General features: G+C 38.8%; 4 protein-coding genes across 4 annotated transcripts; all 4 read left to right on the forward strand.

The window, feature by feature from the left end:
• The first annotated feature begins 270 nt into the window (after positions 1 to 270).
• Positions 271 to 9417, forward strand: LOC132851138 (extracellular calcium-sensing receptor-like). Its single transcript, XM_060877774.1, has 8 exons — positions 271 to 538; positions 1304 to 1374; positions 5405 to 5556; positions 6058 to 6346; positions 6996 to 7754; positions 7838 to 8065; positions 8215 to 8338; positions 8504 to 9417. Exons 1-8 carry the CDS (start codon positions 271 to 273, stop codon positions 9415 to 9417), a joined length of 2805 nt encoding a protein of 934 aa, XP_060733757.1.
• Positions 9418 to 11295: 1878 nt separating this feature from the next.
• LOC132851706 (extracellular calcium-sensing receptor-like) lies at positions 11296 to 14748 on the forward strand. Its single transcript, XM_060878691.1, has 6 exons — positions 11296 to 11489; positions 11640 to 11928; positions 12296 to 13051; positions 13150 to 13377; positions 13575 to 13698; positions 13835 to 14748. The coding sequence occupies exons 1-6, from the start codon at positions 11296 to 11298 to the stop codon at positions 14746 to 14748; spliced, it is 2505 nt and encodes an 834-aa protein (XP_060734674.1).
• A 3931-nt stretch (positions 14749 to 18679) lies between these two features.
• Positions 18680 to 22107, forward strand: LOC132851139 (extracellular calcium-sensing receptor-like). Its single transcript, XM_060877775.1, has 6 exons — positions 18680 to 18840; positions 19000 to 19288; positions 19585 to 20340; positions 20426 to 20653; positions 20914 to 21034; positions 21200 to 22107. Exons 1-6 carry the CDS (start codon positions 18680 to 18682, stop codon positions 22105 to 22107), a joined length of 2463 nt encoding a protein of 820 aa, XP_060733758.1.
• A 1324-nt stretch (positions 22108 to 23431) lies between these two features.
• LOC132851140 (extracellular calcium-sensing receptor) lies at positions 23432 to 26533 on the forward strand. Its single transcript, XM_060877776.1, has 6 exons — positions 23432 to 23634; positions 23785 to 24070; positions 24163 to 24960; positions 25090 to 25317; positions 25409 to 25532; positions 25626 to 26533. Exons 1-6 carry the CDS (start codon positions 23432 to 23434, stop codon positions 26531 to 26533), a joined length of 2547 nt encoding a protein of 848 aa, XP_060733759.1.
• The last annotated feature ends 128 nt before the right edge of the window (positions 26534 to 26661 follow it).

A 26661-nucleotide genomic window follows, 5' to 3' on the forward strand; every position in this document is an offset into this window, starting at 1 on the left:
GGCACTGGAGGCGATACCCCTAGTGAAGTGAACACCAAGAGGCAAGGCAACACCACGTGCCTCATAGGCCTGAATAATGGCATCTACTACCCAGTGTGCAAGCTCTGTTTGAGGACAGGATTACCCATGTTCTGGCTCCCAAAAGAGGAGGAGTTACGGCACAAGTTCAAGCGGTGGACATAAGTCCTCAAGGCCCTTACTGGGCAAATCAAATGCAGCCTCTCCTGCTACTCCACCTCATGGAGCAGAGAAGAGTAGGCCTGTAGGATGATGGGACAACCTGCCATCCTGGGCATTTTGGGGACCTTGGGGTGCAGGATAGGCTCAGACATGCCGCGGGCAAATTCTAGGCGGGTGTGGGCGATCAACAGGGCCTGCAAGTCTCCCATTCTTTTGAGGGAGACCAAGGCTAAGAACAAAGCAGTCTTCAAGGTCAGAAACATCTCAGAGGCTGACTCCATGGACTCAAAGAAGGCTCCTGGCAGCCTGTCTAGGACCACAGACAAGTTCCAGAAAGGAAGGAATCTTCTGCAGGAAGGTATCAGCTAGAGATGAGCCGGATACTCGGCTGAAACAAGTATCCGGTACGGATAAAGCACTTCTGCCGAGTACGAGTATTATACGAGTAATACGAGTCAATATCTGTGCTCAGATTGAATGAAAATCGTCAATGGGTAGCTGATTGTGTCAGCGTTCTGTGATAGGCTAGTCACAGCGCCCCTCCCATACACACATACAGCTGTATTGTGTTGCTGTGTCTCGCTCTGCTCACTCACAGTCACACACAGAACAGCTCTCTGTCTCTCCCTCAGTCACTCGGGTTCGCGGGTCTTTTCCGTTAACGTTTAGGGTTTCTTCAGCTTTTTACTTCGGGTTGTAACGTTAATAATACGTACTTACTAACCAGTAGAGTTCTGGTAAACGTGGGTTCGTTCAGACGTGGTGCTTGGTTGGTAGAATACGACTCGCATTGCGTCTCTGTCTGTCGGAGATTTTTTTTATTTTTTAAACCTTCAGCTGTCTCTAAGCAGTAACCAGACACTGAGTGTCTGACACGTTTTTGCTGTATTTCATAAAAACATAAAGGTAGTAAGCTAGTGTTATAAATATTACAAATTAATTATTACCAGTTAAAGCACCGCCCATTTCAAGACAAGCCACCGCCTACTTCCGGGTTAGGCCCCACCCACTCCGAGTACAGATACAGATACAGATAATTCATATGGTTAACAGATACAGATAATTCATATGGTTAACAGATACAGATACAGATACGGATAATGCTGTACTCGCTCATCCCTAGTATCAGCCACCTGGCACCTTGCAGAAAGCAAGAGACCAGAGGGTGCCTACCCATGGAGGCCCAGAGGACAGGTTCATGGTTCACACATTTAAAGTAGATGGGGACAGGCACTGAGAAAGGCAAGACTGCAGGAACTCCAGCACTGTACCGACCGGACAGTGAACTGGATACTGACATCGTTCATTGCACCATAGTTGAAAAAGCCTCAAATTCAGAGCATACAGCTTCCTAGCAGTCAATAGAGTCTCCGTCACCTCAGATAAGAGGCCTGCCTCTAGGAACTGGTCCCCCTCAGGAGCCAGGCCCAGAGCTTCCACATCTATGGGTGGACATCTTGCCCCCTGTGCTTGAGAGAGGAGATGCTTCCTGACAGAGATCCTTCCTGACAGAGATCCTTTCTCCGATCTAGAAGACAGACTAGGTCTATGAACCAAACTCGAGAGGGCCAAAAAAGAAGCAACTAGAAGAAGGTTGACTCAGCCGTTGTGCACGCTGGATAGGACTTGTGGGGCAGAGCTACTGGGGGAAAAGCATACAGATGGAGCCTCGCCACGTCTGTAACACGGCATCCAGTCCCAAAGAAGCCACACAGACAGTAAGTCAACTTTTTGGAGGTGAACAGGTCCACTTCTGCCCTGCCAAAAATCTACACAAATTTGCTCCATCACCTGGGAGTTGAGACACCACTCCCCAGGCCTCAGCACCTGCCTTGACAGGAAGCCTACTGATGTACATGCCCTGAGATGTAAATCGGTCTCATTGAAAGAAACCTGGTCTCTGCCTAGGAAAACCTGCTGTGCCAACCTGAACAGGGGCACAAATGCAGACTGCCCTGATAATTAATATAGGAAACCACTGCAATGCTGTCTGTGTGCACTTGGCAGCCCTTGAGGTGTAGGAGAAAGTGTTTCAATGGTAGAAACACGGCCCTCATCTCCTGGCAATTCATGTGCCATAGGGGTCCTCACATAGACCTTGGGCAGGGCAGCTATCCATGATTGCTGCGATTGTGACATGCCCCTTGAGTGGGACCCAAGGCCAGAAAATACAATCTTTTAGACATAAGAAGGGTACAAAGCCACTGTGCATAACCCTTATGAACCTGAGTGGATGTCTGCAAGGATGAAAGCCCACACCCCTGAGCCAGAGCTCAGAACAACAGTCAGCCGTAAGTTTCAACACTTCTTGGTTGTCTTAAAGTGGTGTTAACCTCGTGCCAATATCCCTGTTGCCCTAAAACAGCACACTGGTAGGTAAAAACTCTTTTCAAGGAAGAGGAGTGGGCACAGATCCCATGGCTCCCCAAAGCGCCAGAGGTGGTAAGACAGAAAGTAGGAGAAGCCTCCCTGAAAGGGACGCTCCTAGAAACCCCAGCCCTTGGTCATCAGGATTCCTTTTTAGCCCGCCTAGCCTAGATGATGGACCATAATTCTCCTCTTGCCTGGCGGGTCTGCCACAAAATATTGGCTGTAAAAGCCAGAGACCCGATCTGGGAGGGGAACATGTTCTATGGCCCCTTTCCTCATAAGTAAGTAAAGTTTCGAGAACAAGCTTGGAGAACAAGGTCTGCGCCAATGACAGTGGGCAGCACAACCTGAAAGGAGGAGGATGGGAGGCAAACTGGATTCTGTAGCCTTTTTCAACATTATCCAAAACCCACTGTGACACATCTGGCTTCCACCCTGCCAGATAGTCTTGAGAGGTATCCTCTTGCTGTACTCGCTTCACCTAGTGCCCTGAAACAGCAAGTGTGCAGAGGCTAATCCAGAAGGCCACTACACATAAGGAACAGAAGCATGAGTGGTCATGGCTGAACCTCAAATCACATGATGTGGTGGGCAAGACAGCAGTGGGAACCTTTTTCCAGTAAGGCCGAGAAGAATATCCAGGCAGAATATTGATTATTCCACAGCCTTGACACCACAGTGGGGAGGTCTAAAATATAGGAAATGCCTGCATGGAGGTGGAAGGTGGTATGAAGTTAGGTAGCAATTGTCAAGCTCAGAGCAGACAGTGATAACCTTGCATAAGGCCCGTCTAAGCAAACCTTAGTAATGGCATGTGTGATCATCTCCAGGAGCTAATTGAACACCAGGAATGTGGTGGCAATTCAACTGCTGCTTTCTCCTCATTGCCCACATTGAGCTCCTCAGAGTCAGATGAAGAAAGCATAGAGGATGAGAATAAGGGCTCATCCATCTCTCTTTCTTTTTCCGCTAACTCAACCTGCAACCTCCATGACTGAAGCTGACATGCTGCCTAGACAGATAAGGAAATCCAACCTGGAATGCAGCCAGCAAGAGGGATTGCTGATAATGCAAGCCTCTCGTTCCATGATAAAGAAGGAAAGACCCTAGTCTTAGACAATAAGACAGATAATAGGCACCAACATACACAGAGCGCTTCCTGAAGACAAAGACAGTGGAGTAATGTGAGTAATGCTGGCACGTAATCACTTCATCACGTGTCCTATCTGAGCCATTAAATTGGCATGTGTGTATACTTACCTTCAGACACAACTACCTCAAAGAAGCATTCCTATAGAGTCAGCCCTGATGCAGTGTCGAGTTCCCTCTACTCAAATCTGTACCTGAGTATCCAAAAAAGTCAATGTTTTCTCTATTTAGATTTTAAAATAAGTTCTACAATTTTTTTTTTTTTTTTTTTTAATATCCCCACAAGATCAACATGGCAGATATTTTCCACTAAAAATATGTAGTAAAAATGCTTATAGCAGTGATGGAATTTCTGATGGAAATCTCTATATTCAAAGAAGCAATCCATCTACCCAATAACTGCAGTACAATATTTGAAATGGCACAGACTCGCAGGACAGTTTTTTCAAAATTGTGTCTATAACAAATATATGCAAAAGTCATGCACTAATACCTAATAAGGACTAATGATGACTTAAGATATTGCACTATTCTCAAGCTAATGAAAAGCTACTCTTAACTACAGTTTGAGCCATATGAATTCATGTGTGAATAACGACCACCTTAAGTAAATGTTAGTGCATGTTTTTTAAGTTAAGTAGTAGTCTAAACTCAGTTTAGTGCTCTGGGTGGCCTGGGCCTGGGGCCACAGCTAGGCTTTAAACAGGGTCAATAACGAGGGATCACATCAACTCTGTATTAGGTTATCTATATTGACTTCCTGTGATATTCAGAATTAATATCAAAATGCTTTAAAGCATGTTCTGCTGTCACACAACGATACATTAATGATGTAAATGTGATCTTTGTAGCCGGGCAGTGGTGGCTCAACTGGTTAAGGCGCTGTTGATCGGAGGATCAGGGTTCAAGGCCCAGCACAACCAAGCTGCCACTGCTGGGCCCTTGAGCAAGGCCCTCAACCCTCCCTGCTCCAGGGGTGCTGTATCATAGCTGCCCCTGCACTCTGACCCCAACCTCCTCAGCTGGGGTATGTGAAGAAAGGAATTCCACTGTAATATATATGTGGCAATAATAAAGGCTTCTATGCCCCATTCTGTTCTATTCTATTCTTATCCATGGAATGGTTGCAAGTTGTTGACAGTGTGCCCATCATGAGTGGAGTGAATCCTGATGTGGCCCTCTGCTAGTACAGCTCAAGGTTTGATGAAATGTTTTTCTTCTCACAAATTTTGCAAAGGTTGCTTATATGAGTTACACTAGACCACCTGTCAGCTCAGACCAGTCTAGCCATCTGATCATTCTCTCTCATCAACAATGCATTTCAGCCTTCAGACACTCTGCAAACATGGTGTTTTTTTCTTCATACGATTGTATGTAAAAAACTCTGATAGGATTACTGCCTAAATGTTCCTATTAAAATGCGTTACTATTAAAATGGGCGGCAAGGCTTTATTTGTATAGAGACAGGTTTTGTTGACAAAATTACATCAGATATAATTAAGAGATGCAGCTAGCCTCCCGTGCCATGACATCACAAAGATTAGCACTTCTCTGATTTGTTCAAACTGATTGGCAATACCCAGAAGATCCAAAGCATTTCTATAAATATCTGGAGTGTTTTTGTTGAGGACTGAGCCAGCAAATGCATTGTAGGAACTTTGTGATGTTATTTCTTGTACTACTCCTTTCTCTCCATATGGCAAAGGGAGAAAATTGTTATATTCTGGAAAATGCAGGAGATCCTCTGCTGTCCAAAGATGGAGATGTGATAATTGGAGCTATCTTTGCAATACACGATGGTACACAGGTGCAGTTGCTGACATATACTGAGAAACCTCAACCTTTAATCTGCATTAGGTTTGTTGTAATGGAATACTTTACTATGTGTAATTATTTTTAGAAAACCTGTATTGTGTTTGGGGGGGGCACGGTGGCTTAGTGGTTAGCACGTTCGCCTCACACCTCCAGGGTCGGGGTTCGATTCCCGCCTCCACCTTGTGTGTGTGGAGTTTGCATGTTCTCCCCGTGCCTCGGGGGTTTCCTCCCCCGGTCCAAAGACATGCATGGTAGGTTGATTGGCATCTCTGGAAAATTGTCCCTAGTGTGTGATTGCGTGAGTGTGTGTGTGTGTGTGCCCTGCGATGGGTTGGCATTCCGTCCAGGGTGTATCCTGCCTTGATGCCCAATGACGTCTGAGATAGGCACAGGCTCCCCGTGACCCGAGGTAGTTCGGATAAGCGGTAGAAAATGAATGAATGAATGAATGTATTGTGTTTGTGAATTATATTTCTTTCAGCTTCCATTTTAAATTTTGTAAATATTATTTGTGATTTCTTATAATTTTATGTTTATTTGTAGACTTAACCTCAGTGAATTCCGCCTTGCTCAGACCTTGATATTTGCCATTGAAGAAATCAACAGAAGCAACCACTTGCTCCCAAATATCACAATTGGATACAGAATTTATGACAATTGTCTCTCAAGATTGCTATCTATGAAAGCAGCCATGGCTTTGATGAATGGTCAGGACACGACAGCAGACGGTGCCTGTTCTGGACAAGCAGTAGTACAAGCCATCATAGGAGAGTCAGAGTCTACTCCTACTATAGTACTTACAAAAACCACAGGACCATTTAATATCCCAGTGGTAAGGACCAATGTTTTTTTAATTGATAATTAACATTTATAATTGTTAATTAATAATTTAAAATTTATTTAATAGCAAGACAAACATGTATACATGAGATGACTTTCTTCATTTATAGAGCAGAACAGTCATTATATATCCTTTCTTATTTATTTACTAATCATGAGTCCTCTAAAATGAGCCTTTTTAGTGTCAACAGCTAAGAGAAGCTCAATTTTACTTTGAGACACATTTCTAACAATGAGGTAAAATGATCCATCAAATGTGGATGTTTACACTAGAAATCTATTTACTTTTGAACAAGGCATGTGATTCTTATGGGTGACATGGTGATGCAGTGGTTAATAATACCCCCTAACAGCCCCAGGGTCCTGGGTACAATCCGATGGTTGGGTTACTGCTTGTGCGAGTTTTTCATGTTCACTCCAAGTAAGGATCATTTAGGTTATTAATCACTATTCATAAACATGCATATTGTTTATGAAAAATGCAAAATATGCATATACATGCAGACCAGCTACACTAAATTGCACTGTGAAGAGTGTGTGAATATGTGTGTATCCCTGATCAAAATAGATCAGAAAAGATGAATGAATGAATGAATGAATCTTAATCTTACTATCAGCGTTATCTCTCTTTCTGACCTTAGGTAAGTTATGCTGCCACATGTGACTGTTTAAGCAACAGAAAAGAGTACCCTTCATTCTTCAGGACCATAGCGAGTGATTATTACCAAAGTAGAGCTCTGGCACATATGGTCAAGCACTTTGGCTGGTCTTGGGTGGGAACTGTGAACAGTGATAATGATTATGGAAACAGTGGAATGGCCATTTTTCTAAATGCAGCCAAAGAGGAGGGAATATGTGTTGAGTACTCTGAGAAGTTTGACCGGTCAGACACTGCCAAAATCACAAAAGTGGTAGATATTATAAAGCAAGGCACAGCCAAAGTAATTATCATATTTCTTGCCCACTTTGATATGAAAATTCTAATAGAGCAGCTTATTCTGAAGAATGTCACCGGCTACCAGATGATTGGTGTTGAGGCATGGATTACTTCTGTCAACATATTAACACCAGCAAGTTACAATGTATTTGCTGGATCCATTGGTTTTGCTATAGGAAAATTGAACATTGCTGGTTTTGCTGACTATGCTGTCAATGAATTTTGGCAAACAGCAATCCCTTGCTCGTATGCAGATGGTAACATTTTTCAAACAACTGACAAAAACTGCAGCAAATATAAAGATATTATTCAACTTAAAAGCTACACAGAAGATATAGCAGAACAGAGGTATGCAAATAATATGTACAATGCAGTTTATGCTGTGGCACATTCTCTACACAGCCTGCTGAGATGCACAGAAAACCAAAGTTGTGAGAAAGAGAAAAAAATACAACCATGGCAGGTAACACAAAGAAAAGCAAAGCAGGACATGCCCATGGCTGATATTGTAATGAAATAACTATTTCGTTTCTTTTACATTTACAGGTTGTTCAGTCTCTAAAAAAGGTCAATTTTACCACTAAAATAGGAGACCATATTTTGTTTGACAGCACTGGGGCAACGGCTGCAAAATATGATGTGGTTAACTGGCAACGAGGTTTCAATGGAGAAGTGGAGTTTAAGGTCGTGGGCTATTATGATGCCTCTCTGCCAGATGGACAACAATTTGTTCTAAATGCTGAAGATATAGTCTGGGCTGGAGAGAAAAGAGAGGTACATTGTTTATTATTTTTTTTCTGAATATTATAAAGCCTTATGAGGTTCTATATAACATTTATTTAAAATGTTCTACTTTCCACTGAATATCCATGGAATGTTATACATCACTATAATGCTCAAAGTAAAAAAAATGTTCATTTTAGAAGCCGAGGTCTGTGTGCAGTGAGAGCTGTCCTCCAGGAACCAGGAAAGCTGCACAGAAAGGAAGACCTGTCTGCTGCTATGACTGTATACCATGTGCAGAAGGAGAGATCAGTAACCAGACAGGTAATTTCAGCATGATCAAGGTTCAAAGAAAAGTTGCATATTGTACACTGTGTATCTTCCTGTTATTATTTAGGATACAGTTCCTCAAAAACTGCATTAATAAATAAAACCATGAAATAAAGTTTGTTTTCCTTCATAATAAGAATAACCATAATTATTTTGCAGATTCAAATAACTGTGAGCAGTGTCCAGGAGAATATTGGTCTAATGCTGAACGAGATAAATGTGTGTTAAAGGTCATAGAGTTTCTTTCATTTACAGAGGTCATGGGGATAATACTGGTAGTTTTTTCTTTGACAGGAGCTACGCTAACTGTGTTAGTAGCTATTTTATTTTTAATAGAAAAAGACACTCCCATTGTTAAAGCCAACAACTCTGAGCTGAGCTTCCTACTGCTCTTCTCTCTGACTCTGTGCTTTCTCTGTTCACTTACTTTCATTGGTCGGCCCTCCCAGTGGTCCTGTATGCTGCGTCACACAGCGTTTGGGATCACCTTTGTCCTCTGTATCTCCTGTGTTCTGGGGAAAACAGTAGTGGTGTTAATGGCCTTCAGGGCTACACTTCCAGGCAGTAATTTAATGAAATGGTTTGGGCCTCTACAGCAGAGACTCAGTGTACTTGCCTTTACTCTCATACAGGTTCTTATCTGTATACTTTGGTTAACAGTTTCTCCTCCTTTCCCATACAAAAACATGAACTACTACAAGGAAAAGATCATATTAGAATGTAGTTTGGGCTCAGCTATAGGTTTCTGGGCTGTGTTGGGGTATATAGGAGTTCTCGCTTTCCTGTGCTTTGTTTTAGCTTTTCTAGCTAGGAAGCTGCCTGATAACTTTAATGAAGCTAAATTCATTACATTCAGCATACTGATATTCTGTGCAGTTTGGATCACTTTTATTCCAGCTTATGTGAGTTCACCTGGAAAATTCACTGTAGCTGTGGAGATATTTGCTATTCTGGCCTCCAGTTTTGCTCTACTATTCTGTATATTTACACCTAAATGTTATATTATTCTGTTTAAACCTGAACTGAACACAAAGAAAAATATGATGGGGAAAACTGCATCTAAATCACTTTGAGAAACAAGTTGTTCATATCTGTTCAAATCTGTTAATCAAACTATTTAGATATCTTACATCTAATTGCATATAACACTGATTAAACTGATCCTAAAAATAAACAGAATTGTCTCATCTCTGAACACAGAATGATATTTTGTATTTATTAACATGAATGATTGGAATCACCAAAAGCTTCTTATAAGAAAGAAAGAAAGAAAGAAAGAAAGAAAGAAAGAAAGAAAGAAAGGTGAATAGATTTTGTGCTTTAAATGAGGCTAAAGTACCCAGTGAAAAAGTGATCATGCAGCAGGAAACTGGGGTGGGGGTGACTTGCATTTTATAAAGAAAATGATTGCAAGAAATCATTCAGAACGTCTATTCAGCATTCTGTTATGTAGCCCTCTAAATGCTGCATTTTAAAAGATAAGAAGGATGAACAAAAAGCTGCTAAAAAGATAAATATACTAAGCTCAGGCCAGCACACTCAAACTTATTATGGAGAAAAGTAAAAAAAACTGTAAATATCAGGTCAACCTCACAGCTTCCAAATTAGATAGGAGGCAAGTTAACAATGCATTACAAGGAGGAATGAACTAAAAAGTTGAACTAGGACTAATGAAGCACAGGTTACCCCTTGTCTCTTATGTCATTAGCCTTCTTACACCTCCAGGAAGCCGTAGTGTTCAGCAAGCTAGACCTCTGCAATGCTTACCACCTTATCTGCGTCCAGGAATGGGACATATGGACAACCGCCTTCAACACTCCCAAGAGACACTAGGAGTACCCAGGTTATGCCGATCGGCCTAACCAATGCACCTCCAGTGGTGCTATAATTCTTGCCTTTTCTGACACCCCAGAACTGACACTCATGATTTTGTGCAGACACCCTTATCCTGGGGGACTTTCATTTTTTTTATACAATTTATCCAATGAGCAATTGAGGGTTATGGGCTTTGCTCAGGGGCCCAGTAGTGACAGCATGGTGGACCTGGCATTCGAACCCATGATCTTCTGATAAGTAGTCCAACACCTTAACCACTGAGCTACCACATCTCCTTGATTTGTGTCACTGGCATTCCTCCATCCATTGGGTGCACCACCATCTGTGGTGGATCGTTTCTCCAACATGGCTCACTTCATTCCCCTGCCCAACTTGCTATAAATAGACCAAAGAGACATCCCAGCTCCTACTACAGCCCGTTTTCCAGACAATTTCCAACAACTTCATCTCAGTTCACTTCCAATTTCAAAGTTTTTCCAGATCTTGGGTGTGTCCATCAGCCTCTCCTCTGGATTCCATCTTTAATCTATCATCCAGATTGAGTAGCTGAACCAAGAGCTTGAAACAGGTGTTTGCAAGATACACTATACATTGTGTTTGAAAGAGTCGTTCCACTCCCCCTTACAGTGTCTGTCAGCATCAGTTGTTTGCAAGACATACTTTTTCAGCTAGTCCATTTCTACATGAGTTTGTCAAATTATTTAATCAAATGCTAAAAAGGGTGACAGCTAAGGTTGTACTATGAGGTCTGGACCTATTGTTATTTAATTTCTTATATGCTTTGTAGGATTTTCTATCAAATGGCTTCCTCTTGTACAGGTATAAATTGTTGTTTGGTTTGACTCCATAAGCTTCCAGCTTTTAGACAAAGATATATAGGGGCACATTTATTCCGCTATTAGTCAGTCAACACAACATATTTCATGGCACATGCAATTTTAAAATAGCATGTTTAAAATAGCATCTAGCATCCTGTAATTGAATGACATCACGAAGCTCCTCACCACTCTGCTTTGTCTAATCTGAAATGTCATTCCCAAAAGACCCACAATAGTGCCTTTAAATGTATGAGATGCATTGTAATTCTGTACAGGATTGATTCAGCACAACTCGTCATGTTATTCCTTGTACTACTCCTTTCTATTAGCATGGCAAAGGGAGAAAATTGCCAAATCCTGGAAAACCCATCTTATCCTCTGCTATCTAAAGATGGAGATGTAATAATTGGAGCTGTCTTTTCAATACATGATGGTACACAGATGCAGTCACTGCCATATACTGAAAAACCTCAATCTTTAATCTGCATTAGGTTTGTTGTAGTGGAAAATTTCACATTAGTGTTATTTTCAGGAAATGTGTATTGTATTTCTGTACTTTATTACACAATGACTCCTATAGTTCTGATATAATATTAAATACATAATATGAAAATTTGTATGAATTTTATGTTTATTTGTAGATTTAACCTAAGAGAATTACGCCTTGCTCAGACCATGACTTATGCAATTGATGAAATCAATAGAAGCAACACCTTGCTCCCAAATATCTCAATTGGTTACATGATTTATGACAACTGCGGTTCAAGAATGTTATCTATGAAAGCAGCCATGGCTTTGATGAATGGTCAAAACATGGAATCAGATGATTCCTGCTCTGGACAAGCAGTAGTACAAGCCATCATCGGAGAGTCAGAATCTACTCCTACTATAGCACTTACAAAAACTACAGGACCTTTTCAGATCCCAGTGGTAAGGATTAAAGATTTTAATAATTATTTAATAAAAATATATGTAATAGTTACAAGACAAACTCTATTTATAAGAAAAAAATCTACAGGTAATTTATTCAATTCAATTCTCTCTGAGCAGTGTATGTTATTTGTAATGACAGCATGGAGGCCAACTTGGTAATATTGCCACTTCACAGTTAGGTTATTGGTTCAGTCCTGTGCCAGTGATGCTGATAGGAGGTCTGGCTACATTAAATTGCTTGTAAATCTGAAAATTTGTGATTGTGCAGGCTTCTGTTTAATGTTCTCTTTATAAGAGAAAATAAATGTAATTACTTTCCTGTAAGATGCATCAAAACATATTTTTTTTGTTTTTCTTTCCTCAGATAAGTCATGCTGCCACGTGTGAATGTCTAAGCAACAGAAAAGAGTATCCATCTTTCTTTAGGACCATAGCAAGTGATTACTATCAGAGTAGAGCTCTAGCATATTTGGCCAAGCACTTTGGCTGGTCTTGGGTGGGAGCTGTGAACAGTGATAATGATTATGGGAACAATGGAATGGCTATTTTTCTGAATGCAGCCAAAGAGGAGGGAATATGTGTTGAGTACTCTGAGAAGTTTGACCGTTCAGACACTGCCAAAATCATGAAAGTGGCCGATATTATTAAGAAAGGCACAGCCAAAGTAATTATCATGTTTCTTGCCCATTTTGATATGAACATTCTAATAGATCACCTAATTCTAAACAACGTCACTGGCTACCAGATGATTGGTGTTGAGGCATGGGTTACTGCTGTTAATCTGGTCACACCAGCAAGTTACAACATATTGGCTGGATCCATTGGTTTTGATGTGGGAAAATTAAACATTGCTGATTTTGCTGATTATGTTGTAAACGAATTTTGGCAAACAATTTCCCCTTGCTTGCAAATGGAGGGAAACATTTCTGAAATTGAAAACAACTGCAGGAAATATAAAGATATGATTCCATTTAAAAACTACAATGAAGACATATCAGAATTAAGATATGCAAAAAACATATATAGTGCAGTTTATGCTATAGCACATTCTCTAAACAGCCTGTTGAGATGCAGAGAAAACAAGAGTTGTAAGAAAGGGAAAACAATACAATCATGGCAGGTAACACAAAGGACAAAACTAATTCAAACTTTGCCAATAGGTGATGTATTCATAAAATCAATACTTGTTCGGATATTTGTTTTCTTCTCCGTTCGTAGGTTATTGAAGATCTAAAAAAGGTTAACTTTACCACCAAATTAGGCGAACAGGTGTGGTTTGACAGCACTGGGGCAACGGCTGCAAAGTATGATGTGGTGAACTGGCAACAAGGGTTTAATGGAGAAGTGGAGTTTAAGGTTGTGGGCTATTACGATGCCTCACTGCCAAGTGGACAACAGTTTGTGCTAAACAATGAAGATATAGTATGGGCTGGAGAAAAAAAAGAGGTACATACATCATTTACTAATTCTAAGATTTTTTTTTTATAAAATATTATCTAAACCAAAATAGATTATTCTTCCTCTTACAAAATGAAGACCTTTAAGTCCATATTAGGGGGCTGTACAGCTGCATAGATTTCAATAGAGAAACAAACCCTTAATAAAGATAAAAGTTTCTATCTATACTAAATTTTTCATATTAGAAGCCGAGGTCTGTGTGCAGTGAGAGCTGTCCTCCAGGAACCAGGAAAGCTGCACAGAAAGGAAGGCCTGTCTGCTGCTACGACTGTATACCATGTGCAGAAGGAGAGATCAGTAACCAGACAGGTAATTTCAGTATTACCAAAATTCAAAGATTTGTTAATTGTACCCTGTGTATCCTTCTTTTATTATTTCGGATGCAATTTATTATCCATGTTTCTTTTCTTTTTTTTTATTAATAACAATCATGATTATTTTGCAGATTCAAATAACTGTGAGCAGTGTCCAGGAGAATATTGGTCTAATGCTGAGAGAGATAAATGTGTGTTAAAGGTCATAGAGTTTCTTTCATTTACAGAGGTCATGGGAATAATACTGGTATTTTTTTCTTTGGCTGGAGCTGCACTTACTGTGCTAGTAGCGGTTTTATTTCTAATAGAAAAGGACACTCCCATTGTTAAAGCCAACAACTCTGAGCTGAGCTTCCTGCTGCTCTTCTCTCTGACTCTGTGCTTCCTCTGTTCACTTACTTTCATTGGTCAGCCCTCTCAGTGGTCCTGTATGCTGCGTCACACAGCGTTTGGGATCACCTTTGTCCTCTGTATCTCCTGTGTTCTGGGGAAAACTGTAGTGGTGTTAATGGCCTTCAGGGCTACACTTCCAGGAAGTAATGTCATGAAATGGTTTGGGCCTCTACAGCAGAGACTCAGTGTACTTGCCTTCACTCTCATACAGGTTCTTATCTGTGTGCTTTGGTTAACAGTTTCTCCTCCTTTCCCATACAAAAACATGAACTACTACAAGGAAAAGATCATATTAGAATGTAGTTTAGGCTCAGCTATTGGATTCTGGGCTGTGTTGGGGTATATAGGAGTTCTAGCTTTCCTGTGCTTTGTTTTAGCTTTTCTAGCTAGGAAGCTGCCTGATAATTTTAATGAAGCTAAATTCATTACATTCAGCATACTGATATTCTGTGCAGTTTGGATTACTTTTATTCCAGCTTATGTCAGCTCTCCTGGAAAATTCACTGTAGCTGTGGAGATATTTGCTATTTTGGCCTCCAGTTTTGCTTTACTATTCTGTATATTTACACCTAAATGTTATATTATTCTGTTTAAACCTGAACTGAACACAAAGAAAAATATGATGGGGAAAACTGCATCTAAATCACTTTGAGAATCACGTTGTTCAAATTCACAAAGATACATTTAATCAATTTATCTGAACAATTTTCTTAATATAATCTTTAGTCCTCTTACATCTAATTAAATCTGCTATGCATACTAAGGGTGAGAATAGATTAAACTTATCGAAGAAGTTGTGTCTTAGCTCTGTCTGTAGACAGATATTTTGTACACAGTAACATGCTTGTTTGTAATCAATAACACAATTTACTTTTACACAAAGAACATGTGATGTGTCGAAGTAAAGGTTTGAAGTTAAAATTTACAACCGCACATATTAATAGGCCCCAATTCATCTAACCAATATTTAATTAATTAAACCAATTCATTCACACATACATACAGTAAATACATACATAAATTGCTTATGGTGTACAAATGAGTGTGATTGACCCTTAAATGGGATGATTCCCTTCCCACCTTGTACCCCTGTATATGATAAGCAGTACAGGAATTGGATGGATGATGAATTTAAGAACAAATGTGGATGAGAACATATTAAATACATCATTAAAAAGTGCATTTGTGGTTTTTTTTTTGTTTGTTTATAGACATATATTCTGTATCTACAATATGAGACAATTACATTATTGGCACTAAGAATGTGTGATATCTCATGACTAATTCTATGTCAAATTTAAAATACTTGTACAAGTTGATGATGGTTACTGCTTTGGTTGAACTTGGTTAACTTGATTGTTAAAGCATCTACTATGGTTTCTATCAGATCAGCAGAGGACATTAAAGACCTAAAGTATATGCATATGCAAATATATATATATATATATATATATATATATATATATATATATATATATATATATATATATATATATATATCACAAGATACAAAAGAACAAACAAACAAAAAAATTACGTTTACATCATAAGCTTATTTGGAAATTCACTATTTTGTGTGTACAACTAGAAAGAAACAACAAGGTCAACTAAGGTTATGATGCAGGTGAGAAGGCAGTCAGATGGGAGCATGCAGCAGGAACCTGTGTGTGAGGCAGACGGTTGTCTAGAGATTTAGAGAGTGACATGTTGGAACTTGCACAAGCTGACAAAACACTCCTGTGAGAAAGAACTCATCTGGATAGCAATGTGATAGGTGCCTCTATGAACACTATAATTACAAATAACAACCATATTAATTAAACCCAGCTGGCAGCAACATAATATACTTTCATAAATTCCTGCGGGAATATTGCTGTGAACAACAAACCTCAGCATCAGCAGTGTATCGTACATGACAGTTCAATCAGGAGTAAAGATTATATTGTTTAAATTATTTATAATTATCACAAGTATAATTTGACACATTACCCATACTAACAGGCTAGAATGAGACACATTGCATAATCAGAGTCAAATTAGCTTTTAAATAACAGCTAACAAATACACAATAGTTATTGTTCATTACTTAGCACTGTCATAATAGATTTGTCAAATGATACATAAAGCTGCAAGTGCCATTTATGGGGCCAAGCAGTTTCCTAAGTAATCACATTAAAGCCATAGACCCAATATTTTACCAAAGGGATTCAAGAATGATTTTAATGTTTCACTCATGATGTAGAATTCCCTGACTACAGGGCAAAAGTTTTGGATAACAAATTGGGCAGTAAGCTAGTATTGTACCTGCACCTTTAGATCGGTGTTAGAACAATATAAGCCAAACCTGGAATCATTTTTAACATGTTATTTCAAACTTTGACCAGGAGATGGTGCAGGCAAGAACTTTGGTGAATAGCTTCAAAGCACACATTTAAAGCATAAAGTGGTGTGAAAAAGTGTTGGCCCTTGTTTGTCACACTTTAATGTTTTAGATACTCAAACAAATTTAAATATTAGTCAAAGATAACAAGTAAACACAACTTGCAATGAGTCCATTACAGCACCGTGGAGGAATTTTGGTCCACTCATCTTTGCAGAATTGTTGTAATTCAGCCACATTGGAGGTGTTTGAGCATGAACTGCCTTTTTAAGGTCATGCCACAGCATCTCAATAGGATTCAGGTCAGGACTTTGACTAGGCTACTCCAAAGTCTTCATTTTGTTTTTCTTCAGCCATTCAGAGGTGGACTTGCTAGTGTGTTTTGGATCATTGTCCTGCTACAGAACCAAAGTTTGCTCCAGATTGAGGTCACGAACAGATGGCCGTACATTGTATTTCAGGATTTTTTGGTAGACAGCAGAAATTATGGTTCCATTTATCACAGCAAGTGTTTCCAGGTGCTGAAGCAGCAAAACAGCCCCAGACTGTGTTACTTTTCTGCCAGATGTAATGGGACACACACCTTCCAAAAAGGGGTTTTCATCAAGATGTTTTTGGCAAATCTGAGATGCGCCTTTATTTTCTCTTTGCTCAGCAGCAGTTTTCATCTTGGAACTCTGCCATGTAGGCCATTTTTGCCCAGTCTCTTTCTTGGAGTCATGAACACTGACCTTAACTGAGGCAAGTGAGGACTGCAGTTCTTTGGATGTTGTTGTGGGGTGTTTTGTGACATCTTTAATGAGTAGTCCTGCACTCTTGGGGTATTTTTGGTCAGCCTGCCACTACTGGGAAGGTTCACCACTGTTCCATGTTTTTGCCATTTGTGAATAATGGCTCTCACTGTGGTTCACTGGAGTCCCAAAGCTTCAGAAAGGGCTTTATAACCTTTTCCAGACTGATAGATTACTTTCTTTCTCATTTGTTTCTGAATTTCTTTGGATCACTGCGTGATGTGTAGTTTGGAGGATCTTTTGGTCTACGTCACTTTGTCAGTCAGGTCCTGTTTAAATGATTTCCTGATTGTGAACAGGTGTGGCAGTAATCAGGCCTGGGTTTTGCTAGAGAAATTGAACTCAGATGTGATAAACCACAGTTATGTTTTAACAGGGGGGCAAACACTTTTTCACAAATAAAAACTGCATGTTGTGTTTACTTGTGTTATATTTGACTAATATTTTAATTTGTTTGATGATTTGAAACATTAGTGTGACAAACATGCAAAAAAAAAAAATCAGGAAGGGACAAACACTTTCTCACATCACTGTGTCAGAACCATTGGCCTTTTATAGACAAACTGGTTAATTTGTCAGAATTTGGTCAAATGCACCTTAGAGACTCCACGATCAGTTTGCCAAATTGTATAACCTTTTCTTGACAATTTATTGGGCTGCCATAGACATCATATCCAGAAGAAGAAGAAGAAGAAGACTTTTATAAAAAAAAAAATAAATAAATAAATAAAATAAAAGAACAAACTCACAGACACAATAATAATTAATACACTGTGGTTTTGTTTATGTAGACTGGCCACAGTTGGTTTTGACTGTCAATGCTGCACACACCCCAGTTTGAAGGTCCATACTGCCAGCACAGAGGCTGTGCAATGGAATAACTATAAGGCAGCTTGGAGAAATGCAGAGAAGAACGTCCTCGCCTGTGAGAGACTCCACCAATGTCTTCCTGGGACACTCAGGTTTAGCTTACAACTTGTAAACAACATTTATGACTATAAGGAGAAGATGCTAATGCACATGGTACCCTTTCCACTGGAAAAATAATATACACATACACACACATTTGGCTTACTGTCTTTGCGAACCAACTGTCTCCATCTTTCATTGACAAAAAAGTTTTACTTATAGATCATGTCAAATAATAGAAACGCCCACAGCAGTGTTTGTGAGGAATTTGAGTCTTAATAGTTTTGAATTAACCAGATAGATGGAGCCACAAATGCTGTCCCTTAATGATGTCACAAGATGAGCTTATCACCTCTCTGATTCGTTGAGACTGAAAGGTTATACTAAGGATGCTCAGACCATACATATAAATATGTCATGATTATACCTGTTGAGGACGGATCCAGTAAAAGCATTGGATGAATTTTGTGATGTTATTACTTATACTACTCCTTTCTCTATTCATGGCAAGGGGAGAAAATTGCCATATTCTGGAAAACCCAGCATATCCTCTGCTGTCTAAAGATGGAGATGTGATAATTGGAGCTGTCTTTTCAATACATAGTGGTACACAGATGCAGTCCCTGACATATACTGAAAAACCCCAACCTTTTATCTGCATTAGGTTTGTAGTAATGGAAAATTTCACATTTGAATTATTTCATTATGTATGTACCAAATTTTTAGGAAAACTATGTTATATTTCTGCACTGGAATTCTGTTACTTTTGACTTTATGTTCAATATACGATTCATATTTTCCAATTTTTTATGTATATTTATAGATTTAACCTCAGAGAATTTCGATTTGCTCAGACCATGACTTTTGTAATTGATGAAATCAACAGAAGCAACCGCTTGCTCCAAAATATTTCAATTGGTTACAGGATTTATGACAACTGTGGCTCTAGATTATTGAGTATGAAAGCAGCCATGGCTTTATTGAACGGTCAGGACATGACAGCAGATGGTGCCTGCTCTGGACAAGCAGTAGTACAAGCCATCATAGGGGAGTCAGAGTCTTCTCCTACTATAGTACTCACAAAATCTACAGGACCATTTCAGATCCCAGTGGTAAGGATCATTAATTCTAATAATTATTTAATACCAATCTACTGAATATTTACAAAACACACTTGAAATGTACACCATGCAAGTATATTCATGTATAAAACAATATCTACAATTAAGTAAATGCGTATGCTATATGCTATATATATGCGATTTTTCAGCTAGTTATTGTTAGTATTTTATCTCTCAATGTCTCTCTAAAATTTATTCTTGTTAAAAGGATATAAGCATGCCAAAACCCCACCACGTTAGGTCCAACAATACAGACAGTTATCTTTTATCTGCCTTTCTTTCCTCAGATAAGCCATGCTGCCACGTGTGACTGTTTAAGCAATAGAAAAGAGTACCCGTCTTTCTTTAGGACAATAGCGAGTGATTACTACCAAAGTAGAGCTCTGGCATATTTGGTCAAGCACTTTGGCTGGTCTTGGGTGGGAGCTGTGAACAGTGATAATGATTATGGAAACAGTGGAATGGCAATTTTTCTGAACGCAGCCACAGAGGAGGGAATATGTGTTGAGTACTCTGAGAAGTTTGACCGCTCAGATCCTGAGAAAATCAAGAAAGTGGCCGATATTATTAAGAAAGGCACAGCCAAAGTAATTATCATTTTTCTTGCCCACATTGATATGAACATTCTAATTGACCATCTTATTTTAAAGAATGTCACTGGCTACCAGATGATTGGTGTTGAAGGCTGGATCACTGCTGTTAATCTAGTCACACCAGCAAGTTACAACATATTGTCTGGTTCCATTGGATTGGATGTGGGAAAAATGAACATTGTTGGGTTTGCTGATTATGTTATTAAAGAGTTTTGGCAAACTGATTTCCCTTGTTTGCAAACAGATGGAAACATTTCTCAAAGTGAAAACTACTGCAGGAAATATGAAGATATGACTCCGTTTAAAAACTACAATGAAGACATATCAGAAATGAGATATGCAAATAACATATACAATGCAGTTTATGCTATAGCACATTCTCTACACAGCCTGTTGAGATGCAATGAAGGTCAAAGTTGTGAGAAAGGGAAAACAATACAATCATGGCAGGTAACACAAAGAACAGAAGCACGCAAGTGATAACCATGACTGGTATTGAAATTAAATAAATATTTGTTTTCTTTTCAATTTAAAGGTTGGGGAGTCTCTAAAAAAGGTCAATTTTACCACCAAAGTAGGAGAACAAGTGTGGTTCGACAGCACTGGGGCTACTGCTGCAAAGTATGATGTGGTAAACTGGCAACGAGGCTTCAATGGAGAGGTGCAGTTTAAAGCAGTGGGCTATTATGATGCCTCTCTGCCAGCTGGACAACAATTTGTTCTAAATTCTGATGATATAATTTGGGCTGGAGAGGCAAAAGAGGTACATACAATTATGCTATTATTAAAATAAACTATAAAGGAAGAAATAAATATGGTATATACATGCCACTAATATGTACAGTATGAAATTACTCCATATTGCTTTAGTGTATAAAACTATAACATTGAAATGCTGCATGGATTTTATCAAAGAGCAATACATTTGTAATAGGATATATTTATCACATTTTTAACTCAACCAATTTATATTTTCTGAAATTTATTCTGATTGTGGAAATAACATATTGTTCATATTAGAAGCCGAGGTCTGTGTGCAGTGAGAGCTGTCCTCCAGGAACCAGGAAAGCTGCACAGAAAGGAAGGCCTGTCTGCTGCTACGACTGTATACCATGTGCAGAAGGAGAGATCAGTAACCAGACAGGTAATTTCAGCATAACCAAAATTCAAAGACAAATTGTTAATTGCACATTTTGTATCATCCTCCTATTATTTAGGGTACAGTTCCTCAACAATGGATTGAATAAATAAAGGCATGAGGCAATTTTTTCTATTCCCTCCTAATAAGAATAACTATAATTTTTTTCAGATTCAAATAACTGTGAGCAGTGTCCAGGAGAATATTGGTCTAATGCTCAAAGAGATAAATGTGTGTCAAAGGTTGTAGAGTTTCTTTCATTTACAGAGGTCATGGGGATAATACTGGTATTTTTTTCTTTGTTTGGAGCAGCAATAACTGTGTTAGTAGCTGTTTTGTTTCTGATGAAAAAAGACACTCCCATTGTTAAAGCCAACAACTCTGAGCTGAGCTTCCTGCTGCTCTTCTCTCTGACTCTGTGCTTCCTCTGTTCACTTACTTTCATTGGTCAGCCCTCTGATTGGTCCTGTATGCTGCGTCACACAGCGTTTGGGATCACCTTTGTCCTCTGTATCTCCTGTGTTCTGGGGAAAACAGTAGTGGTGTTAATGGCCTTCAGGGCTACACTTCCAGGCAGTAATTTAATGAAATGGTTTGGGCCTCTACAGCAGAGACTCAGTGTACTTGCCTTCACTCTCATACAGGTTCTTATCTGTGTACTTTGGTTAACAGTTTCTCCTCCTTTCCCATACAAAAACATGAACTACTACAAGGAAAAGATCATATTAGAATGTAGCTTGGGCTCAGCTATAGGTTTCTGGGCTGTGTTGGGGTATATAGGAGTTCTTGCTTTCTTGTGCTTTGTTTTAGCTTTTCTAGCTAGGAAGCTGCCTGATAATTTTAATGAAGCTAAATTCATTACATTCAGCATACTGATATTCTGTGCAGTTTGGCTTACATTTATTCCAGCTTATGTGAGTTCACCTGGAAAATTCACTGTAGCTGTGGAGATATTTGCTATTCTGGCCTCCAGTTTTGCTCTACTATTCTGTATATTTACACCTAAATGTTATATTATTCTGTTTAAACCTGAACTGAACACAAAGAAAAATATGATGGGGAAAACTGCAGTTAAATGACAAATAAAATGATTCAAACCTGCAACAGGAGTCATTTGATTGCTTTGAATGGACTGTTTGACGATTCTAAATTCTACTACTACTACTACTAATAATAATAATACTACAAATAATAATAAAAATAATTACTCTTCGAAATTTCATATACATAAAAGAAAGGAGGACACCATACAAATAAATCAAATCAATCACCTTGTATGGACAGACAGTCATCTACCTCAAGTACCTTAAGCCAGGCCAGGCTTGCAAGTACAACAAAAATAACGGTTACATAAAATGTGTTTAGTGTGATGTCCACATACTCCATTGTAGTGAGAAGGGCCTCAGAGCAATGGGATATGAAATATGCAGGTAATTTGCAGCCAGCTGCTAGTGATTGACAAGCAGTGACTGGGATGCAGAAAGAGTCCTGTGTTCAAAAAATCTAAGCACCAGAAGAATTGTTTACTATTAATTGTTAAATTATTAGGTTTCAGCTAATGATGGTGAATATTTTGATGGGGATTATATTTCAATGTGGACTCCTGTCTCCCTAATGAGAAAAATCATACAGACACCTATAAAGATCCCTTATTAGATTGAGACCTTTTCATGGTAAACAGGCTTGTGTACCTATGTGTAACACATGAAGCTCAATACTCCCATTGTTTTGTGCAGTATTAGATATACAAACATAATCCGCATGGAAAGGTGATGTACTGTATGTACAAAAAATGGAAACATGTGATAATGTATTTGCCGGTGACCAATGAATTATTGCACAGGTAGGTGGAAGAGTGGGTTTCAGGAAATATCAACAAATTCAGGAAACAAATGTTTCGTAGTCAGCCGAGGAAACCGAACATATCTAACATATCTTTGGTGTTATGTTTAGATATGTTCGGTTTTCTTGGCTGACTAAACCACATTTGTTTACTGAATTTGATATTTACTGAAAACCACTCTTCTGTCTACCTGTGCAATAAGGCTTCTAGAAGGAAATTAATAATATTATTATAATCAATAATATTTTATGAACTTGTAATATTTGCAGAAAATACGTTTTTATAATAGTTTGCTACATTGCTCCAGGGAATAATAATCGGGCATATGTTGCCGAATACAATCACAATTATCTGTATACACACTAACATAAATGTATTTATGGGACGGAAAACTAACCATAAAGTATGCATTCAATATAACCACGAAAAAAATGGTGATGACGTGTTGAGATATGATCACATGATTTCATATTGAAGGCACCCAGAAGGATCCGTCACTCCCTATATAACTTGCTCTTCCATTTGTAAAGGAAATACACTAGTGCCCCAGAGCCTCTGTGATGTTTCTACATGCATTTTTGCTCCTCTGTGTCTTCAAAGTAAAGGGAGAAAAGGCTAATTGCCAAATGATTGGGAACCCCGAGTACCCCCAGCTCTCCAAGGATGGTGATGTCATCATTGGAGGAGCTTTTTCAATTCACAGCAAAATTACATTACAGCCAGTGTCATTTACTGAGAAGCCACAACGTCTAATCTGCACAAGGTTTGTTTATTTTTAATCTTTCTTCTTCTTTTGTAATTTATTTGTCAGGAACTGTGGAAGTCAAAGTGTATAAACAAATTGTGAATAATAATATGAAATCATGCTAATGTGAATAAATATTAATAAGATTGTTAATATTTATTTATTTAGCTTGAACTTCAGAGAATTCCGGTTTGTTCAGACCATGATCTTTGCTATTGATGAAATAAACAAGAGTGGCCTGCTTCCTAATATTTCCATTGGATATAAGATATTTGATAGCTGTGGCTCAACATTAGCCTCAATGAGATCGGCAGTGGGTTTAATAAATGGTCAAGAGCTTACAGCTCATGAAACATGCTTGGGGCATTCAGCAGTGCAGGCCATCATTGGGGAATCAGAGTCTTCCTCGACTATAGTGATGTCTAGAGCAACAGGACCATTCAAGATTCCAGTGGTAAAATACATGGAGATAAAAGTGATAGTGTTAATTCTTTTAAATGTGATACATGAATAATGCTGTCTTGACATGTCCCTTACTTTCAACAGATCAGCCATTTTGCTACGTGCGCTTGCCTGAGCAACAGAAAGGAATATCCATCCTTCTTCAGAACAATTCCCAGTGATTATTACCAGAGCAGAGCTTTGGCTCAGTTAGTGAAGTATTTTGGATGGACCTGGGTTGGAGCAGTAAGAAGCGACAATGACTATGGCAACAATGGCATGGCCACATTTGTGGAGGCAGCTGCAAAAGAGGGAGTCTGCATTGAGTATAATGAAGCAATTCTAAGGACAAATTCAAAGGAGAGCATTGCTAAAGTTGTAGAAATAATCAAAAAAGGAACAGCTAAAGTTTTGGTAGCCTTTTTGGCTCAAAATGAAATGGATGTTTTGTTAGAGGAGGCCTTTGCTCAAAATGTGACAGGGCTTCAATGGGTAGGCAGTGAGTCCTGGATAACTGCCAGATATTTAGCAACTGAAACTACATCAAAGGTTATCAGCAGTGCATTAGGATTTACCATCAATAAGTCTAAAATTCCAGGGCTAAAGGACTTCCTTCTAAAGGTTCATCCATCTCAGATTCCCTCAAATTCCCTTTTAATAGAATTCTGGGAAGTGACATTTGGATGTCAGTTTTCACCAAAAACAGAGGGTGTAAAACTCTGTACTGGATTTGAAGATCTCAAAGGAATAAATAATACATTCACTGATGTTTCAGAGCTAAGGATTTCCAACAATGTGTATAAAGCAGTTTATGCAATAGCTCATGCTTTACATAACGCTTTGGCTTGTAGTGCTGATGGAAATGTAAACTGCACCCAAACAAATCTGTTTCTACCTGGCCAGGTAAGAAAATAAATGAAAAATAAATAATAAATAAATAAAAATAGAACAGTAAAAATACAACAGTACTGAGAGGAAAGGATTACAAGAAAATACACATGGATGTAAAAATAACATGATTTCCCAATGCAGGTACAAGAATCCTTACAGCGTGTGAACTTTACAATACCATCAGGTGAACGTGTCTATTTCAATGCTAATGGAGACCCTACTGCAAAATATGAGCTGGTAAACTGGCAGAAAAATTTAGTTGGAGAAATAAACTTTGTCGCAGTGGGTTACTACGATGCCTCTCTCCCAGCTGACAAGCAGTTTGTCATGAATCCTGTTAATATAGTTTGGGCTGGAAATAGCAATATGGTAGGTATGGAGTACAGAATTGAAAACTTATTGTGAAATTATACTAAATGTTTTATTTCCCAAATTTGAACTAAAACGGAATGTGTGTCAGAGGCCGAGATCAGTGTGCAGTACGAGCTGTGAGCCAGGATACAGACAGGCACAAATCAAAGGGAGGCCTCCATGCTGCTTTGCCTGCATACAATGCCCTGTGGGTGAAATTAGCAACGAGACTAGTATGTTTTCATGTGTTACTTTATGGCTAATATATATAGATATATATATAGAGATAACAGATGAATGATTGTGACCATTTTCTCTTATTTTAGACTCTGTTGAATGCATCAGATGCCCCCAGGAATACTGGTCAAATGAAAATCATAGTCTGTGTGTTCCAAAGAAAGTGGAATTCCTTTCGTTTGATGAAAACATGGGGATTCTCCTGACAGCTGTTTCATTAACTGGAGTTTCTATCACTATAGCAGTAGGATTGGTGTTTTTCTATTTTCGAGACACGCCACTTGTAAAGGCAAGCAACTTTGAGCTGAGCCTCTTGCTGCTCTTCTCTCTGACTCTGTGTTTTCTTTGTTCACTTACTTTCATCGGACAGCCTTCTGAGTGGTCCTGTAAGCTGCGCCATACGGCATTCGGCATTACTTTTGCACTTTGTATGTCCTGTGTTTTAGCAAGAACGATAGCAGTGGTGATGGCATTTAAAGCCACAATGCCAGGTAGCAGTTTCCCTCAATGTTCAGTGCCTGTGCAGAGAATGAGTGTTTTCTGCTGCACCCTTTTTCAAGTCATTATATGTATACTGTGGTTAACACTTGCACCACCAGTGCCTCAAAAAAACACTGTTCATTATATAGATAAAATAATCCTAGAATGTGATTTGGGCTCAGTTATAGGTTTCTGGGCTGTGCTGGCATATATAGGACTTTTGGCTCTTTTATGTTTTATTTTAGCTTTTCTGGCTCGTAAACTGCCTGATAATTTTAATGAAGCCAAATTAATCACATTCAGCATGCTCATATTCTGTGCAGTTTGGATCACATTTATTCCTGCTTATGTCAGCTCTCCTGGAAAATTCACTGTAGCTGTAGAGATATTTGCTATTTTAGCATCAAGCTTCGGTTTACTATTCTGCATATTTGTTCCAAAGTGTTATATAATCATATTTAAGCCAGAAAAGAATACAAGAAAACATCTAATGGGCAAAGCAAATACAAAATCTTAGTGGGACACGGTGTACTGATGGAAAATTCATACATGAAATAAATGTTTTAGTATGTTAACGAGTTCAACACGTAAAAGCAATAAAGACAATTATTTTTCAATCACAATGTTGAATTTTTTTTTCAAATA

The sequence above is a fragment of the Tachysurus vachellii genome, chromosome 9 (genome assembly GCF_030014155.1).
Source record: "Tachysurus vachellii isolate PV-2020 chromosome 9, HZAU_Pvac_v1, whole genome shotgun sequence".
In the NCBI taxonomy this organism is placed as follows: domain Eukaryota; kingdom Metazoa; phylum Chordata; class Actinopteri; order Siluriformes; family Bagridae; genus Tachysurus; species Tachysurus vachellii.

Excerpts from the sequence above, each read along its gene's own strand:
- LOC132851138 (XM_060877774.1), top strand. The coding sequence starts at position 271 with ATGGGACAACCTGCCATCCTGGGCATTTTGGGGACCTTGGGGTGCAGG. Across the intron at positions 5,557-6,057 it reads CAACCTTTAATCTGCATTAG|ACTTAACCTCAGTGAATTCC; the intron begins GTTTGTTGTAAT and ends GTTTATTTGTAG. Across the intron at positions 6,347-6,995 it reads GACCATTTAATATCCCAGTG|GTAAGTTATGCTGCCACATG; the intron begins GTAAGGACCAAT and ends TTCTGACCTTAG.
- LOC132851706 (XM_060878691.1), top strand. The coding sequence starts at position 11,296 with ATGTTATTCCTTGTACTACTCCTTTCTATTAGCATGGCAAAGGGAGAA. Across the intron at positions 11,490-11,639 it reads CAATCTTTAATCTGCATTAG|ATTTAACCTAAGAGAATTAC; the intron begins GTTTGTTGTAGT and ends GTTTATTTGTAG. Across the intron at positions 13,699-13,834 it reads AGAGATCAGTAACCAGACAG|ATTCAAATAACTGTGAGCAG; the intron begins GTAATTTCAGTA and ends ATTATTTTGCAG.
- LOC132851139 (XM_060877775.1), top strand. The coding sequence starts at position 18,680 with ATGGCAAGGGGAGAAAATTGCCATATTCTGGAAAACCCAGCATATCCT. Across the intron at positions 20,654-20,913 it reads GGGCTGGAGAGGCAAAAGAG|CCGAGGTCTGTGTGCAGTGA; the intron begins GTACATACAATT and ends TCATATTAGAAG. Across the intron at positions 21,035-21,199 it reads AGAGATCAGTAACCAGACAG|ATTCAAATAACTGTGAGCAG; the intron begins GTAATTTCAGCA and ends AATTTTTTTCAG.
- LOC132851140 (XM_060877776.1), top strand. The coding sequence starts at position 23,432 with ATGTTTCTACATGCATTTTTGCTCCTCTGTGTCTTCAAAGTAAAGGGA. Across the intron at positions 25,318-25,408 it reads GGGCTGGAAATAGCAATATG|AGGCCGAGATCAGTGTGCAG; the intron begins GTAGGTATGGAG and ends AATGTGTGTCAG. Across the intron at positions 25,533-25,625 it reads TGAAATTAGCAACGAGACTA|ACTCTGTTGAATGCATCAGA; the intron begins GTATGTTTTCAT and ends CTCTTATTTTAG.